Below are 16425 nucleotides of genomic sequence, written 5' to 3'. Positions count from 1 at the left end.
CTTATATTCTGCTATACTAGAAAATTTTTCCTAAGAAATACTTTAATAAATATAAAGTTTTAAGTAAATGAAATTATTTTTAAAGCAGTAACAACAAATTATTCACCAAAAGAGAAGCTTTTTATGTCCCTCTCGGGAACGCGGCGTAAATTTAAGTTTTACGTAAGGACTTATTGAAACCTCCTTGGAGACAGTAAACTTTTATACGGATAGTTCATTCAGCTTGAATACTTCAATAATCATTTATAATAAAATTTCTATCATAAATGATTGAAAGTTACCCCAAAATTTTTATTTATTGGCCTAAAAAGTAGAAATTTTGAGGAAATGAGAGGTATAAATGGACCAAAAGAGACCTTATAAAGAAGACAAAGAGGTCCATTACTAGTATTTATCATCCTAAAGTCATCTTTTGTATCCTATTCAACTGTTTGTAGGCAGATGAGATAAATATTTGATCATTGATTGGTCCACACTATATTCTATCATGATGCGGCTTGGTTTGAATTTTTCGAAGAAATTTTGCTCGAATAGCTGTAGATGTCGTCTTACATTATACTAGATTTTTCTCAAAGTATTGAACTGATTATGACAAATCTTGACAGGAATGCTTGAAAAAACCAGTATTACAAAGGAAAAAAAGTCACGTTCAGTTTATTTAACAAAAAAATCTTCTTTCAAAACTATGATTGCGTTGACTAAAAACCGCAATTTTATAAATTTGATTGTGACACTACCCCTTTACCACGGGGGCAAGCGCCAGCGGGGTACTGACACCGATATATATATTTTCACTGAAAATTCTAAATTCATATATCTTCATTACATAAAACTTTCAGAATTCATTGATAAACATAGTAGTAAATTGATTGTGTGATAACTATACAAGGCATTCAATTATAATCTCCAGAGTTTAAATTTCTCACATGAAAACTATTAACACTTTTGTTTATATACATAATACCGCCAAATGTAAGCTGAATGCAGGAGTAAATTTATCAGTGCAACGGAATTCCCCATTATCGCAATGGTCTACATATGTAGCAAAATTATATTATGGAAGAACCTGTGGTTTTCTAAGGGTTTTAACCCCATAGGAATTGGGTAATACTTAATGGTACACAGTAGGGTCTTGAAATAATAATTACACAGATGATGCCCCCGCTCGCATATAACGTTATATAGGGACATAACTCAAGAACGGTAAAAGTGACTCTACCAAAATTCGTATTTGAACTGAGTTGTGTGGTAATTAGCATTGTGTACAAGTTTCATAACATTTAGTTGAGGCAAACTTAAGTTGGAGAACGGAAACAAAAAATTCAGCAATGTTTCCATTTGTAAAGGGGCATAACTCTAGAACAGTAAAAGAGACGCCACCCAAATTCAAACTTGATCTGTGTTTTGTGGTAGTAAGCATTGTGTGTAAGTTTCAAAACATTTGGTTGAGGCAAACTAAAGTTACAGAACTGAAACCAATTTTGGGATGTACGGACGTACAAACGGACAAGGGTAAAACTTAATGTCCCATACACTACGGTGGGGGCATAAAAATAACATTGGCTTAAATGAAATTAATGAAACATTTGAATGAATATATCAATTTGCAGATATGATGAGTTACTCCAAAATATCAAAAGCTGACACAGTGAAAATAAATTGGCTTCAGAGGAATTACTCTGAAATATGAAAAGCTGTCACTGAAAATTTGATCTACAGGGATATTACTCCAAACAGGCTGAGTCAGCCATGTTAAAATAAATAAATAATTCTTATATTTTTCACTTCAAGGACATTGATCCAAAAACATAAAATTCAGCTCTATATAAAAATGATTAACTATGTATACCAACATGATTCCAAAAGGGTTAAGTTAAGACTGTATCTTAAAATAAAATATAAACTAAGTAGGTCATATTTTATCAAAGTATCGAGTCAATACACATTTGTAAGACTATATTTTGATAGAACAATACCTGGATGAAGAACATTAGTTCTACAGAGCTTTTAACATATCAATATAATTAGTTCTTTTAAATACTCCTCTAATTCTGAAAATCTAAGATACTAATATAAGACAAAAATCATATAAAGTTAAAGTATTTACAACACAGGTAAAAAAATCAAAGAAGACATCTTAATTATTAACTGTCTGAAATAAATAAAACATTTATACAAAGAGTTCATACTGACACATCCAGGTAAGTATCCACATCTCTCACATAATGCCACAATTCTATCTAATTGTATCACAGTTTCGTTTACCAAATTGAACTAGTACTTTCTTTATGACAGAAAAACAGAACTAAAAAGTCTGTAAACTTTAGTTGCATGAATATTATGTAATCAATGTACAGTAGAAAAAACAGGAATCAACATAGCAAAAAGAAATAAATTTTAAAATGTCATTATAAAAAAGATCTTCCACATGTGGCGTTTAGACAGGAATCCAACAACACAACAAATGAAATAACAGTATCAACATAACAGTGAAAACAATAAACATAAAAATAACATACCAATAAACATGATAAACATAAAGCTAATATTTGTGTACATTGTATATATGTCATACATTCAGTTTAGTATGTAACCTTCAGCTTGAAAATCAAATAAGACAAAAACTAATGGATAACCTTATCAAGAAGAAAGAAATGTGACTTTAGAAAGCAATCTAGTAAGTTAAAATAACTAAGTAATGATAGATTTACAATGTTAAATAATAATACTTTAAAGTGTGGTACAGTTTTATTCTTTGGCATCCACACAATGATTTTACTATATCTATGTCAAATAGGTTCTTCTGTTCCAGTTGATAAAATCAAGAAATATTCATGGAATGTGAAGCTAAGCTGCATGTGTCTTGTAAAATTGGAGACAAATTAATGGAATGAATAGCAGAAGTTATCAAACATAGTCAACAAATACACCAAAGAATAAGATAATTAAAATAAAGTGTTTTTCTCTCATCTGCTGCATGTTTTTCTTAATGTCATAATATACACTGACTAACGAACAAGAGTTAAGAAGTGTTTCTTCCTTCCTCATGTGTTCTGTTACAATCATTACTATAGATGTATGTCCATTATCTGCTGCAATGTTTAAAGGGGATTTCCCATCAAGTCTACATATCTCGGTCTTTGCTCCTTTATCTAATAATAAACATACAATATTCTCATGTCCTACTTCACATGCAAAAAATAATGGTGTTGTTCCATCTTCTTTTGTCATGTTAATGTTAGCATTGTGGTCCAAAAGACACTGAACTACATCAAGCCTACCCGTAAAACAGGCTATGTGAAATGGAGAAGAACCAGCTACTACATCAAAGGCATAATCTACTGACTTCTTACTGACATCATCTGTTACGTGTGATGATGAATTCTTTATCAGGCTATCAAATAATAATTGTTTTTCTTCGTCCAATGTTTTACTTTGATGGTTATTTAATGTATCTGTTATAGACTGTTTACTATTGATACAGGTATTACAGTCAGCATTATTCTCTAATAGCAACTGTGTTATCTCTAGGTTTCCATTCAATGCACTGAAATATAAAGCATTACCTCCATCATAGGTCTGGGCATTAATGTTTGGTTTATGTTTCATTAATAGCTGGACTATAATGGTGTTGTTATTCCAACATGACTGGATCAGTGGTGTATATCCATCATTGTTACATAGATCAACATTAGGATCATTCTCTAACAGTAACTTTACTATATCAGTATGTCCTTCATGACTTGCCATGAACAGAGGACTACAGTCATCCTTGTCACATAGATCAACATTAGGATCCTTCTCTAACAGTAACTTTACTATATCAGTATGTCCATTCTGACTTGCGAAAATCAGTCCAGTAACCCCATCATCTCTACATTGATCCACATCCACACCATTATGTAACATCCACTGTACCATATCAGTATAGCCACAATAACAAGTACATATCAGTGGAGTATTACCTGATACATGGTGCTCCTTTGGTCTCACTGTATCCTTGGTACTGGCTAAAGTTACTTGTTCTGATTTGTCTAGTTTATGTAAGTACTGTAATAACTGTTGTCTGAATGATTGTACTTTCATATTATTGTTACTGAATACACTTGCCACCTTTCCTGCTGACCAATCCTTTATAAACCTTTTTAAATATGATTCTAAATAATCATGTGATATTTCAATAATGAAGTCTATGTTACTGTTCTTGTCATCTGATGAATTCTGCCAAATAAAACGTTCCCGTACTAAACCACTATCACCATGATCTATTAAACATTCAATCATTTTCTGACCAAAGTAATGAGCAAGGAAGTCAAACAGTTTATCATGTACAGTTCTATAAATACCATTCTGTTTACAGATAAATGTACCATCTAGAGTGTCAAGTGCTTTCTTTAGTTTTGCCTTTGGTATACTGTTGAACTCACAAGCCTCACATGTGTCTTTTATGATCTGTCCTTGTTCTTCTGTCATTTTACCCTGGAACCATTTTTCCTTTAGCTGATTATTAAAGAGAACACATAAAGCAAGACTACATATTTTATATTTCCCTTCATCACCATGCTCACTTAACCTGTCAAGCTCACTTTTATGGACATCAAAAGGATTTTTGAAATATTCTTTAACATCTACATCTTCTTTTTCGTGATATAAGGAACATAAGAGTGGAAAAAAATCACATTTAGAAGATAAATCATCAATATCTGTCATGCTTGTACCAATATAGGTTTTTGCTATGTTTGTTTTCTCTACAGACGTAAGACATAACTTATCTGATATTAAGTTGCATTCACAAGATTTAAAAGGTGATAGTGTATTAAACTTGTTATCTTTAAAGACTTGTAACCTACAAGATACAATAATCTTACAACATTTGTCTGCAATAATAGTATTAATCGTAGGTAGCAGTTGTTCCCAGTTATAAATCCGTTGTTGGTCCGCTGTGAAATTTCCACAAATATCATCTACAATGAAGACTGTCTTCTTGCCAGGCTGATAATAAGTTTTTATCTCCGTTGGTAATTCCACTGGTATTATATCGTACCCTTCTTTCTGTAAAGCAAGCGCTGTATGTCTACTAATAAAAGATTTTCCTACTCCTGATGGGGCAGTTAAAGTCACACAACTTTTGTCCCCTACACTCTTCATGACATAATCACTGGCTCTTGTAGGCACAAACATCTTATCTTTCTCTTCCCAGTCCTGCATCTTTTTTTTTATCTGGTCTAAAAAAATATGCAAGTTTAGCCACTTTGTTATACTTTCAATATAACTTTTTGAATAAATTATACTTAGTTACATATAACTAAAAAAAATAGTGGAATTAGGTCATAGTGGTAGTAGAAATTAAATACGATTTGAAAATATCTATCATAAAAATTTGTAAAACTAAACAAAATCAAAATATGTGCGTGGAGTATTTACACAAGCTGTCATTTCTTGTCTGAGTTATTGATTTTGACAGAATATTTTATAGGCACAGATATGTTTCAAATATTTTAAAAATAATTGATTCCTCTTTTCCTTAAACTTCTTAATACTTTTATTAATTCAATTATCTTTTTTTTCTTATTGTCAAGAGCAACAAACTACTTGATGAGAAACTGCTTAACCTTTTAAAGCACCGAGGTTTCTGGTTGGAGATGGTGCTCATCAATCCTTAGCTTCTGTGTAGTTAGTGAGGACTATTGTTTGTCTTTTTGACTTTTTTCTTTTGACCATGGTTTTTTTTTCAATTTATCATTTGATTTCTTTTGTTTGTTCTAAATGTTTTAAACGTCTGAAAGGTATAGGTAAAACTTCCAAGTATCAAAATACAAAATTTAACTCAAACAGTAATTTATCAAACTTACTTTATCACAAAACTTAGTGTCAATATTTGCATGATAAAATATCAGCTCACAGAAACTTAAAAAAATCACCAGATAATGAGAACTGATTAGAGATATATAACTCAAATTTAAAAACTTAACCAACATGAACTTGGACATTAACCATAAATGAAGTCATTGAACCATAAAACATATATCACATGACCATCTTTTAGAAACACAAACCTTTTATCATTTACATGTATGTACACGCAGAGTTACACCATTGTTGGCCTACAGAGACCTGAATGTACATGTGTACGTTTGGTCATGCATAATTTGAGTGTACTTTAATAGATATTTCTTACACTTGTTTGGAGAATATATATTTCTTACACTTTGTATGGAGAATATGTATTTCTTACACTTTGTATGGAGAATATGTATTTCTTACACTTTGTATGGGGAATATGTATTTCTTACACTTTGTATGGAGAATATGTATTTCTTACACTTTGTATGGAGAATATATATTTCTTACACTTTGTATGGAGAATATGTATTTCTTACACTTTGTATGGAGAATATGTATTTCTTACACTTTGTAAGGAGAATATGTATTTCTTACACTTTGTATGGAGAATATATATTTCTTACACTTTGTATGGAGAATATGTATTTCTTACACTTTGTATGGAGAATATATATTTCTTACACTTTGTATGGAGAATATGTATTTCTTACACTTTGTTTGGAGAATATGTATTTCTTACACTTTGTATGGAGAACTAAAAGGAAAAAAATAAATTTGGTAGAGTACACATGTGCCTGCATACGAGAAAAACATTTGTTTGACTATAAGGTCAAAGGTCATATGATGGTCAAGAAAGTCACAACCTTTGTCTAAAGCTGATTATCAAACATGCTTAATATCATATATGTAGGTAAATATATTACAATGTCTTGAACTTACAAGTTTACATGTCCACAAAGTTTATAAACAGTACAGCATACTTAGTAATGTTATCTATATTCTACCCCACATAATCTTATATAATGATACACCTTCATGCCAAATACCATCATCTCAATAAATAACAATGTGCTGAAAAAATGTGCATATCACTAATTTAGTTGTTCCTGTAATTTTATACTGTTTTAACATTTGGCAATAATGGTTTCAAACAATACTATTTACAGCTGCTTTCAACGAGACAACTTATTTTCGAGATGAAAGTCTGAACTAAACATACAAAGCTGCAAGCATGTCTAAGTATTGCAGTGGTGCTGTCATCTTGTCATATAATAGAATGTCAAAAATACATGAACTAATACCATACCTCTAATATTCCGTGGAATAACGTCTGTCTGCTCAATTTCTATTTTTGATACTCTTTGTTCTATCTTTTCTTCATTTCCTTGAATAAAAAATGAAATTTGATCTTCGCTCAAATGCATTAAGGAAATGTATCAATAGCATTCTCACACATTTCTATGCAGTAATTAAACAAAATTTATATTTTCATCCCACACTCAAAACTGAATACATCTTTATATTACTGGCACTGATTACAATTACAACAGACAGATGACGTTCTACATCTGACATCTGATACTATTTATATTTACATCAGATATCTGATACTATTTATATTTTACATCAGATATCTGATAGTATTTATATTTACATCAGATATTTGATACTGATTATATTTTATATCAGATATCTGATCCTTTTCAAATTTACATCAGATATCTGATATTATTTATATTTTACATCTGACATCTGATACTATTTATATTTTATATCTGATATCTGATAGTATTTATATTTTACATCTGACATCTGGTACTATTTATATTTACATCAGATATCTGAAACTGATTATATTTTATATCAGATATCTGATATCTGGTACTTTTCAAATTTACATCAGATATCTGATACTATTTATATTTTACATCTGACATCTGATACTATTTATATTTACATCAGATATCTGATACTATTTATATATTTATATCAGATATCTGATAGTATTTATATTTACATCAGATATCTGATACTGATTATATTTTACATCTGACATCTGATACTATTTATATTTACATCAGATATCTGATACTATTTATATTTTACATTAGACATCTGATACTGATAATATTTTACATCAGATGTCGGATACTGATTATACTCCACATGAGATATCTGATACCAATTACTTTTCACATCAGACATATGATACTGATTATATATTTTACATCATATGTCTGATACTGATTATATTCTACATCAGATATCTAATATTGATAATGTTTTACAACATATATCTGATACTGATAACATTTTTACAGATATCTGATACCATTTATATCTTTAATCATGTATTTGACACTAATAATATTTTACTTGAACCATCTGATACTGATTATAATTTGAATGAACCATCTGTTATTTCTAAGAACATGATAATTTACCTCCAAAATCCTTCTGAATATCTACTTTCTGATCAGTTTCCTTTCCTAAAAGCTCTAATGTGTTTTCTTTATCTGAAATAAAGAATAATATGTTCATGAGGTCTCATGCAATAGTTATACATTTTATATATCAACTTCATTTGATCGTAGACATACAATACTATTTCATTTTACATCACACATCTGATACTGATTATATTTAAGCGAGCTAATTGTTACTGATTATGTTTACATGAGCCATCTGATACCGATTATAGTAACATGAGCCATCTGATACGGATTAAATTAACATGAGCCATCTGATGCAAATTATATAAACGCAAGCCATCTGTTACTGATTATATTAACACAAGCCATCTGTTACTGATTATATTAACATGAGTTATCCATTACTGATTATATTTTACATGAGCCATCTGGTACTGATTATACTAACATGAGCCATCTGTTACTGATTATATTAACATGAGCCATCTGTTACTGATAATAATATGAGCTATTTGTTACTGATTATATTAACACGAGCTCTATGTTACTGATTATATTAACATGAACCATATGTTACTCATTATATTAACACCAGCCATCTGATCCCTGTTGTATTGACATGAGCCATCTGTTACTGGTTGTATTTACATGAGCTATCTGTTACTGATTGTATAAACATGAGTCATCTGTTACTGATTGTATCAACATGAGCCACAAGTTACTGAATGTATTATCATGAGCTACAAGTTACCGATTTTATTATCATTAGTAATAAGTTAATGATTACATTTATATTATCACAAGCTATATGCTACTTAAGAAATAATTCATGGAAGACATAGTGATATTTGAATTTTATCCTGAGCGTTAGCCAGGGATAAAATTAACGAATATCACAGCCCAGGCCATGTGTAAATGTCCAACAAATCTATGGCTTCCATGAATTATTTCGATTCTAATAGGACAAATACGGTTATTTAAAAACTGAAGCGAAGGTATGATTGCCGTGTGTATTGCTGTTCTATTTTGCCCCCTTGTATGATAAAAGCTACAAATTTCAAATAAATCTAAGTCTTACATGAATTATTTCTTAAATAAGCACTAGAAAAAATGTGTTCAGTTCTCATAATTCTTAACCCAAACATTTTTTTTTCGTTGGCTACTATTTACTGTCAAATACAGAGTTGACATGTCGTAACTAAGGAGTGAGTCATGTTGACTTGCTAAAATCCACAAATGTGCAAATAATGCAATGGAATAGAAAATGAAACAACACCTACCTCAAAACTCCATTTTAATGCAATATTATCCGAATTTAGGGTGTATACGTAACGGATAACCATCAGCTTGAGAGTTTTCATTCGTATGACGTCATGTTATGACATGACGTTAATGCGCCAAGATTATTCCTATAAATTCGTGGAATTTTATTTTATTTTGATTTTATTAATTTTTTAAGCTCTTGTGAATTAATTCTTTTTGTTATGCATTATAATAGGAATAACGGTTCTGTAGTTTCTTTTTCAATTTCAATTTGAACACAACGAAATTGCACATAGGTTACGATACATGTGGATTTACGTGGGAGGTAAATAGTAAAAGCCACCAATATGCACATCTCTGAGTCTGCGCTAAGTATAGATATATCGAGAATTTTATCACGGTGTTGTTACAAAGCGAAAGAATCACGTCATATTAGAATGATTATTATAACATGAGCCATCTGTTACTGATTGTATTAATATGAGCCATCTGATACTGATTGTATTAACATGAGCTATATGTTACTGATTATATTAACATGAACTATCTGATACTGATTGTATTAACATGAGCCATCTGTTAATGGTTGTATTAACATGAGCTATCTGTTACTGATTATATTAACATGAGCCACAAGTTACTGAATGTATAAACATGAGCCACAAATTATTGATTGTATTTATATGAGCCATTTGTTACATATTATATTAATATGAACCATCTGTTAAATATTATATTAACATGAGCCATTTGTTACTGATTATATTAACATTAGCCATTTAATGATAATTGTATTAGCATGTACTATCTGATACTGATTGTATTTACATTGCATCAATTTGAATGTTATAATATTATTTTACGAAACCTTTTAGTAAGCTATAAAACTGAAAAACTGGCTTAACCCTTTCGTGTTGTGTGCTTCGGCCAAATCAGGCTATCTGGTCAATGTATTATTCCCAATTTGAATAAAATAAATATCCTATGTCCAAGCTTTGGTTACATTTATCGATCTTACAACACTTCATTTTACTTTCTGTTCTGTACATAATTTCATCAGGCGAAGAAGTTTCAGACTTCAAATATTTGAAGGTGTGTATCATTCCCACAAAACTAGAGGATCCCCAAAGGTGTATGAAACAGAAAGTAGAGCTGATCGTTTTCAGATCCTTGTTAGTAAACTTTGGACACACTAGCTGTATTTCAATCAGATTGTATTGTTCTTCGTTGTTTCTTGTTGTTTGTAGGGGTTTTTTCTACTAAAGAGTCAGGTCTAGGTGGTTGAATGGACAGATCTGCTGCCAGTTATTTTGTGCATTCCTGTTATCTGTTTAATTTATTATTCAAGAACAGGATAATATACCTTTTATATTCATTGGAATAATTTTTTGCTGGTCAGTTGTTGTAGTCATTAATTTCTTTGTTTCATCTGGATTCTCTACCTCTTCTGGAAAAGACACAATAGCTTGTTCGTGGGGTCTTATGTAATAGTTTAACAATAAATATATATATATATATCATTTACACTAGATATTACCTAATTATAAATATAACAGATATCTGATACTTATTGCCTTTTACATCAGATATCTAAGATTGATTATATTTTACATTAGACATCTGATATGAAAGTCTTGGGCTAATCCTAAGGCCAATATGGGAAATGACATGTAACATGTGCATGATCTAGGGAAAAATGTTTCTGATATGTCACTTAAACCAATCTTACGTCTCAGGAAATACATTCGTCATGTGCTTTTGACTTTGATTAAAAGTCTCATTGGAAAAAAGAGGCAGACCATACCATACGAAAATAAACTGACAAAGCCATGGCTAAAAAAGAAAAAGACCAACAGACAAACAACACAACATAGAAAATTAAAGGTGTCAGACCACCAATTCACCGACTCCAATTTAGAACGTATGTAAAAGTAGCCCTTCTTATTAGCGAAAAGCAGTGAAACAAAAAAATCAGAAAACAATTGATTTTTTTTTCTCAATTGATAATCTGGAATGCAGGTACCTGCATTCATTACCTCTAATTTTTAACTAAACTCATGGTAAAAATTTTAAGCAGTAAGGCAAAGAAGAAAAAATTAACCAAAACTGATCTTGATATTGAAAGTTTATATTCCTGTAGTCAGAAACTAAAATTTCAAGTATTTCTATTTAAGTGATACATTACAATCAGTTTAAATAGAGCAGTGAATTTTGAAATATAAGTCGCATTATGATAAGATATGGGTTTTTTTTACTAAACATTGACCAATGATTAATAATAAAGCAGAAACAAAAGACTTCTGATAATATTTTTTCCAGAAATACAGGGGCTATTTTTAGTACTACTTGGATTCCTGACGGTAGTTCTTCGTTACAAGACATCAAAGATAGATTGAAAATTGGCATATAACAATGCTCCGTGTTGAAGACCGTACTTTGACCTATAATGGATTACTTTTACAAATTGTGACTTGAATGGAGAGTTGTCTCATTGGCACTCATACCACAGCTTCTTATTTCTATAAAGAAAGGTGATACATGTTTTATTCAGGATATACCTGTTTTTTGTGGAGTTAAGGTAAAGTATTTAGAAAGCTGTGAAAATTGCAAAATTTGGATGAATTGATAGGGATTTTGAATTGGTGGTCTGACACTTAAAGACTGAGCAACATGAACCCATCCAAAACTGGGGGTGATCTCAGATGCTCCGAAAGGGTCAGCAGATCCTGCTCCCCATGCGTCACTTGTGGTGTTGCTCTTGTTAAAACAAACCTGGTGATAAGTCTAATTTGGTAGGACATGTAGGATACATTGGAAAGTATACATTATCTCCTCAACCTGACTTTCATCGACTGAATTACACAAAATACTACCAATATCATTTAAAACCAATATTGTGTGGCTTATCAATTATGTAAATTTACCTTGTTCATGTTGTTTGTTATTTCTTTTTATCCAGAAATAAATGACAATTGACACTAACACTATCACCATAGTAATTCCCGTTATTATAGCACTTCTGAAATCATTTGAAATAGAGATCTTAAGCATTATATCATTTATATTCCAGTATCTTTTTGTATCCAATGTCAAGATTAGTCAATCTTTAACAAAAAAGGCCTTCAAGTTTGATAGCGACTGAACCTTTATGATATGATATGAACGTTTAATTATTCTTTGATATTTTGTTTTGCCGAAAATATTGTTTCCGATAAATTAACAGTTTTCTATTTTGTGTTACAAAATTCTGCCAACAAAAATTGTAGCATTCGAGTAACATCTTTTGTTCTCCAGCTTGTTATTAATCCTACATTTCATTAGTAACTGCATTTTACCTACTTTATATTCCCAAATCAGTGTAAAGTCGGATGGAATCATTCATACTTTATATATAATCCAATCTTTATGTACATGTTAACTTTTAGACACATGTTAACGACCAATTTTCTTACACGCAAGGATAAGGCGTGCTAAGAATTATAATAAATTACTTCGCCGAGTGCAGCTGGATACGACCGCATGGGTTCAACCCTGAACAGTTGGGGCAAAAATGGACACAATATTCGAGCTCGATACAGGTCTGAATTTGGAATGTAATTCAATATTTGACACATAATAGGTTTCTGACACAGAATAACTGTAGTCAAAGAACTTAGAATTGGTTATATGATTTGAATTTATATTCTATTTTTTGCTTTTGTGCAATACACTATGCTATTGCGAATTAACCTCCCCCCCCCCCCCCTCCCCCCCCCCCTTTTGAAGGATTTTCTTTTTGATTTCTGAAATCTTTAGGAGAAAATATTGTCCCCACAATTTCCTTTTAACCCCCCCCCCCCCCCCCCCCCCCCCCCCCCACCCCTCCCTCCCCTTTTCCAAAAAAACATTCTTTCCCTCAGTCATGGTCATAATTTCAATTATAATTTCCAATGGAGTTTGCAACCATAATAACCCATTTAAATACATCATAAAAGTCTTAAAATAGAAAATGACATACATAACCATAGCTAAAATTAATTTACCTTAATCAACATTTTTAAAACTAAAATAGTAACTTCTAAAAATGACTTGACAGCTAATCACCTCAAGACAATACAAAAATTCTTTATACATAATTCAAAAGCAGTGTAAGGGAGGTAATTCAAAGTTGTGTTTGAATTACCTCCCTTACACTGTAATTTGTACTTAAGTAATTGTCCATTAACCAGGACACCCTTGTTTTTTCTCACTTTTTTCCCCCTAATTCCTAAACGGTTTGCGCCATAACCCCCCAAAGCCAATCCTAACCATTCCTTTGTGGAATGGAAACTTGTGGTATAATTTCAGAGAGATCCATACACTGTTCCACAAGTTATTGTCATGAAACCAGAAAAATGCTTATTTGGGCCCCCTTTTGGACCCTCATTCCTAAACTGTTTGGACCATAACCCCCAAAATCAATCCCAACCTTCCTTTTGTGGTTATAAACCTTATGTTTAAATTTCATAGATTTCTATTAACTAATACTAAAGTTTTTGTCCGGAAACCAAATGTCTTCCAACGACGACGTGATACCAATATACGACCCAAAAATGTTTTGCGGTCGTATAAAAAGGAGATTTCAATCTGGCAAAACGAATTTGGACTGAGCTTGACAGATACTTATAAGGTAAATACTTCACACACAAAAATTACAAAAAACGTTATATATTGTACTTTTATTCATTGTATTCGTTTAATTATAATATAATTTCTATTTCTTGAAATTAGTAGTTTAGTTATTATGTAGTAAGAAAATACTAGCAAAGGTATTTAGGCATTTATTGAACATGTACAAATGTATATAAAAAAAACTATTATTGTCATATAAAGTATAAGGCAACAATTATAACATGCCAATGATTTAAAATTTTTAGTCAACTTGAATAACTGACCAACTGAAATATAGAATTAATTCTTTAGATCTTCATGTTTATCATATAACCATTCAAAACAAGGATTTGTTTTTAAATTGAGTGTGACTTCTGGGTCTTTTTAGCCATTAGTTTGCTGTCTCAAAGATAATTCACTAGCAAGTTGAACGTGTGTTTGAATTATCAATTGCATTTCAATCAATTACCTCTGATTGTATATAACTAGGTTATATGTAAATCTATAATGTAAACAGTAGTATACAATGCATTAATTGATTTAAGAAAAAAATGTTCATATTCTTATCATAAATCTCTGATTTGTATGTGCATTTTTCAGAGGAGTGCTACAGAAGGTGTAATAATAAACTTAGAAGGGTAAAATCTTTGAGATGTTCCTCTCACTATGTTCGTGTAAAAATGGTATTGTATTGTTTTGCTTGATATACACAAAGCGGGACAATAAATAACACACAAAAATAGGTGATTTAAACAGTGAATCTTTGTGGACTGTATCAAATATCAGGTTTTTATTTACCATCGTCTGCAGAGATAACACAAAAATGCACATCAAAATCCAGGAATAAGTTTTTAGAATAAAAATACATGTATTACTTTCATTTATATATAACTTACTTCTGCCAGGCATTGACAATTTATCCTTTGCACAGGTTTATAGACACAGAATTTTTACCAAAGTTATAATAATGAAACCTGTTCACAAATTTAAAATTATCAAAAGGAGCATAAAATGAGGATCCTAGTAAGATGTTTCATAGATATTCTATATTTTTCATGCATTAAAAAATAAATAAGATATCGAGTTTTGTGTAATCTTCTATTACAGTTTTTAACCCAGTTCCCTGAAACTACCATAATTTCTGCAAAATCTAAAAAAAAATGGAAAAAATCATCTTTTTAGGGCAATAACTCTTTAACATAAAGGGTTAATTGACAATTTTAATTAATTGACTTATTTGTAGGTCTTATTTTGCTGAGCATTTTTTTGCTTTTTAAAAGATTCTCTCTATCTATCATAGTTTCGGTAAAAAAAATTAAATAAATAGGTAAAATTCATCTTTCAAGTGCAATTTAAGGGATCAATTGACGATTGCAGTCTCGTTGACTTTATTGTAGGTCTGACTTTGCTGAATTTTATTGCTGTTTGAAATTTCTCTCTATCATAGTTTCTGCTAAAAAATTTTAAAAAAATGTCTTTCAAGAGTAATAACTCCTATAAGGGTTTGCTGAACATTTTTGCCATCAAACTTTCTGTTTATTTATCATAGTTTCTGAAGAAAAAAATTAAAAATCTAATACAAATAGGTTTTTTAGGGCAAACTCTTATTTAAAGCTATGGCAGCCATGTTTGTTGGCAGACCAAAATAAAAACTCAAACTTTATACTAGATACCAAAAGGATCATTCGCCTCAAGTTTGGGTGAAATTGGTTTAGTAGTTTTAGAGGAGAAGATTTTTGGAAAAGTTTATACCGACGATGACGACCACAGACACAGGACACTTTACACCAAGAGATGGCAAAAGCTCATATGGTCCTGTGGGCCAAATGAGCTAAAACAATATGTGGGGAATACATACACAGATTCTTTAAATACAACTGTTTATCCACAGCGTAAAAAGTTCTTAAAACTGCATGTGTGTTCTTTTTTATTTTTCAATTGTAAATCAATAGATTTGTTTATATTCAATGAAATACTATTAGAAAGGAAAATTATTTTGCACAGTTAAACGTAATGCTAAACAAAGCTTTGCATGAAACATATATATATATATATTTAGGCTGATATTCTAGGCACTTTATATATATAAACATATATATATATATATATATATTTTGTTACATCTTGTGATCCGTTTATTTGGCAATCGTCAATGGCAGTCAGCAGGGTTTAAGAACATCAGTTGTTCGACCTGCTAGTCAAATGCGTTTTGTTAAAATATACTTTTTCACTCATTTGGTCTTTTGGAAAATGTTGT

At 30.8% G+C, this 16425-nt stretch overlaps 1 protein-coding gene across 1 annotated transcript; it reads right to left on the bottom strand.

The window, feature by feature from the left end:
• Positions 1 to 2144: 2144 nt before the first annotated feature.
• LOC127710428 (uncharacterized) lies at positions 2145 to 10982 on the bottom strand. Its single transcript, XM_052216254.1, has 6 exons — positions 10903 to 10982; positions 8289 to 8360; positions 7151 to 7228; positions 3966 to 5225; positions 3006 to 3620; positions 2145 to 2152 (listed from the first exon to the last, which is right to left on the bottom strand). The coding sequence occupies exons 1-6, from the start codon at positions 10949 to 10951 to the stop codon at positions 2145 to 2147; spliced, it is 2082 nt and encodes a 693-aa protein (XP_052072214.1). The 5' UTR covers positions 10952 to 10982.
• Between the last annotated feature and the right edge of the window lie 5443 nt (positions 10983 to 16425).

This window comes from Mytilus californianus, unplaced genomic scaffold, assembly GCF_021869535.1.
Source record: "Mytilus californianus isolate M0D057914Y unplaced genomic scaffold, xbMytCali1.0.p SCAF_79, whole genome shotgun sequence".
Classification (NCBI taxonomy): Eukaryota; Metazoa; Mollusca; class Bivalvia; order Mytilida; family Mytilidae; genus Mytilus; species Mytilus californianus.
The sequence above is the reverse complement of the archived record's forward strand: the minus strand, read 5'-3'. Positions and strand labels throughout refer to the sequence as shown.

What these genes read in the sequence shown, in the direction of transcription:
- LOC127710428 (XM_052216254.1), bottom strand. Translation starts at nt 10,951, where the DNA reads ATGACTACAACAACTGACCAGCAAAAAATTATTCCAATGAATATAAAA. An exon ending in TATTCCACGGAATATTAGAG is followed by an intron (nt 5,226 to 7,150) that starts GTATGGTATTAG and finishes ATATTTTTTTAG; the next exon opens with ACCAGATAAAAAAAAAGATG. An exon ending in AAAGGAGCACCATGTATCAG is followed by an intron (nt 3,621 to 3,965) that starts GTAATACTCCAC and finishes ACACCATTATAG; the next exon opens with TCCAGCTATTAATGAAACAT.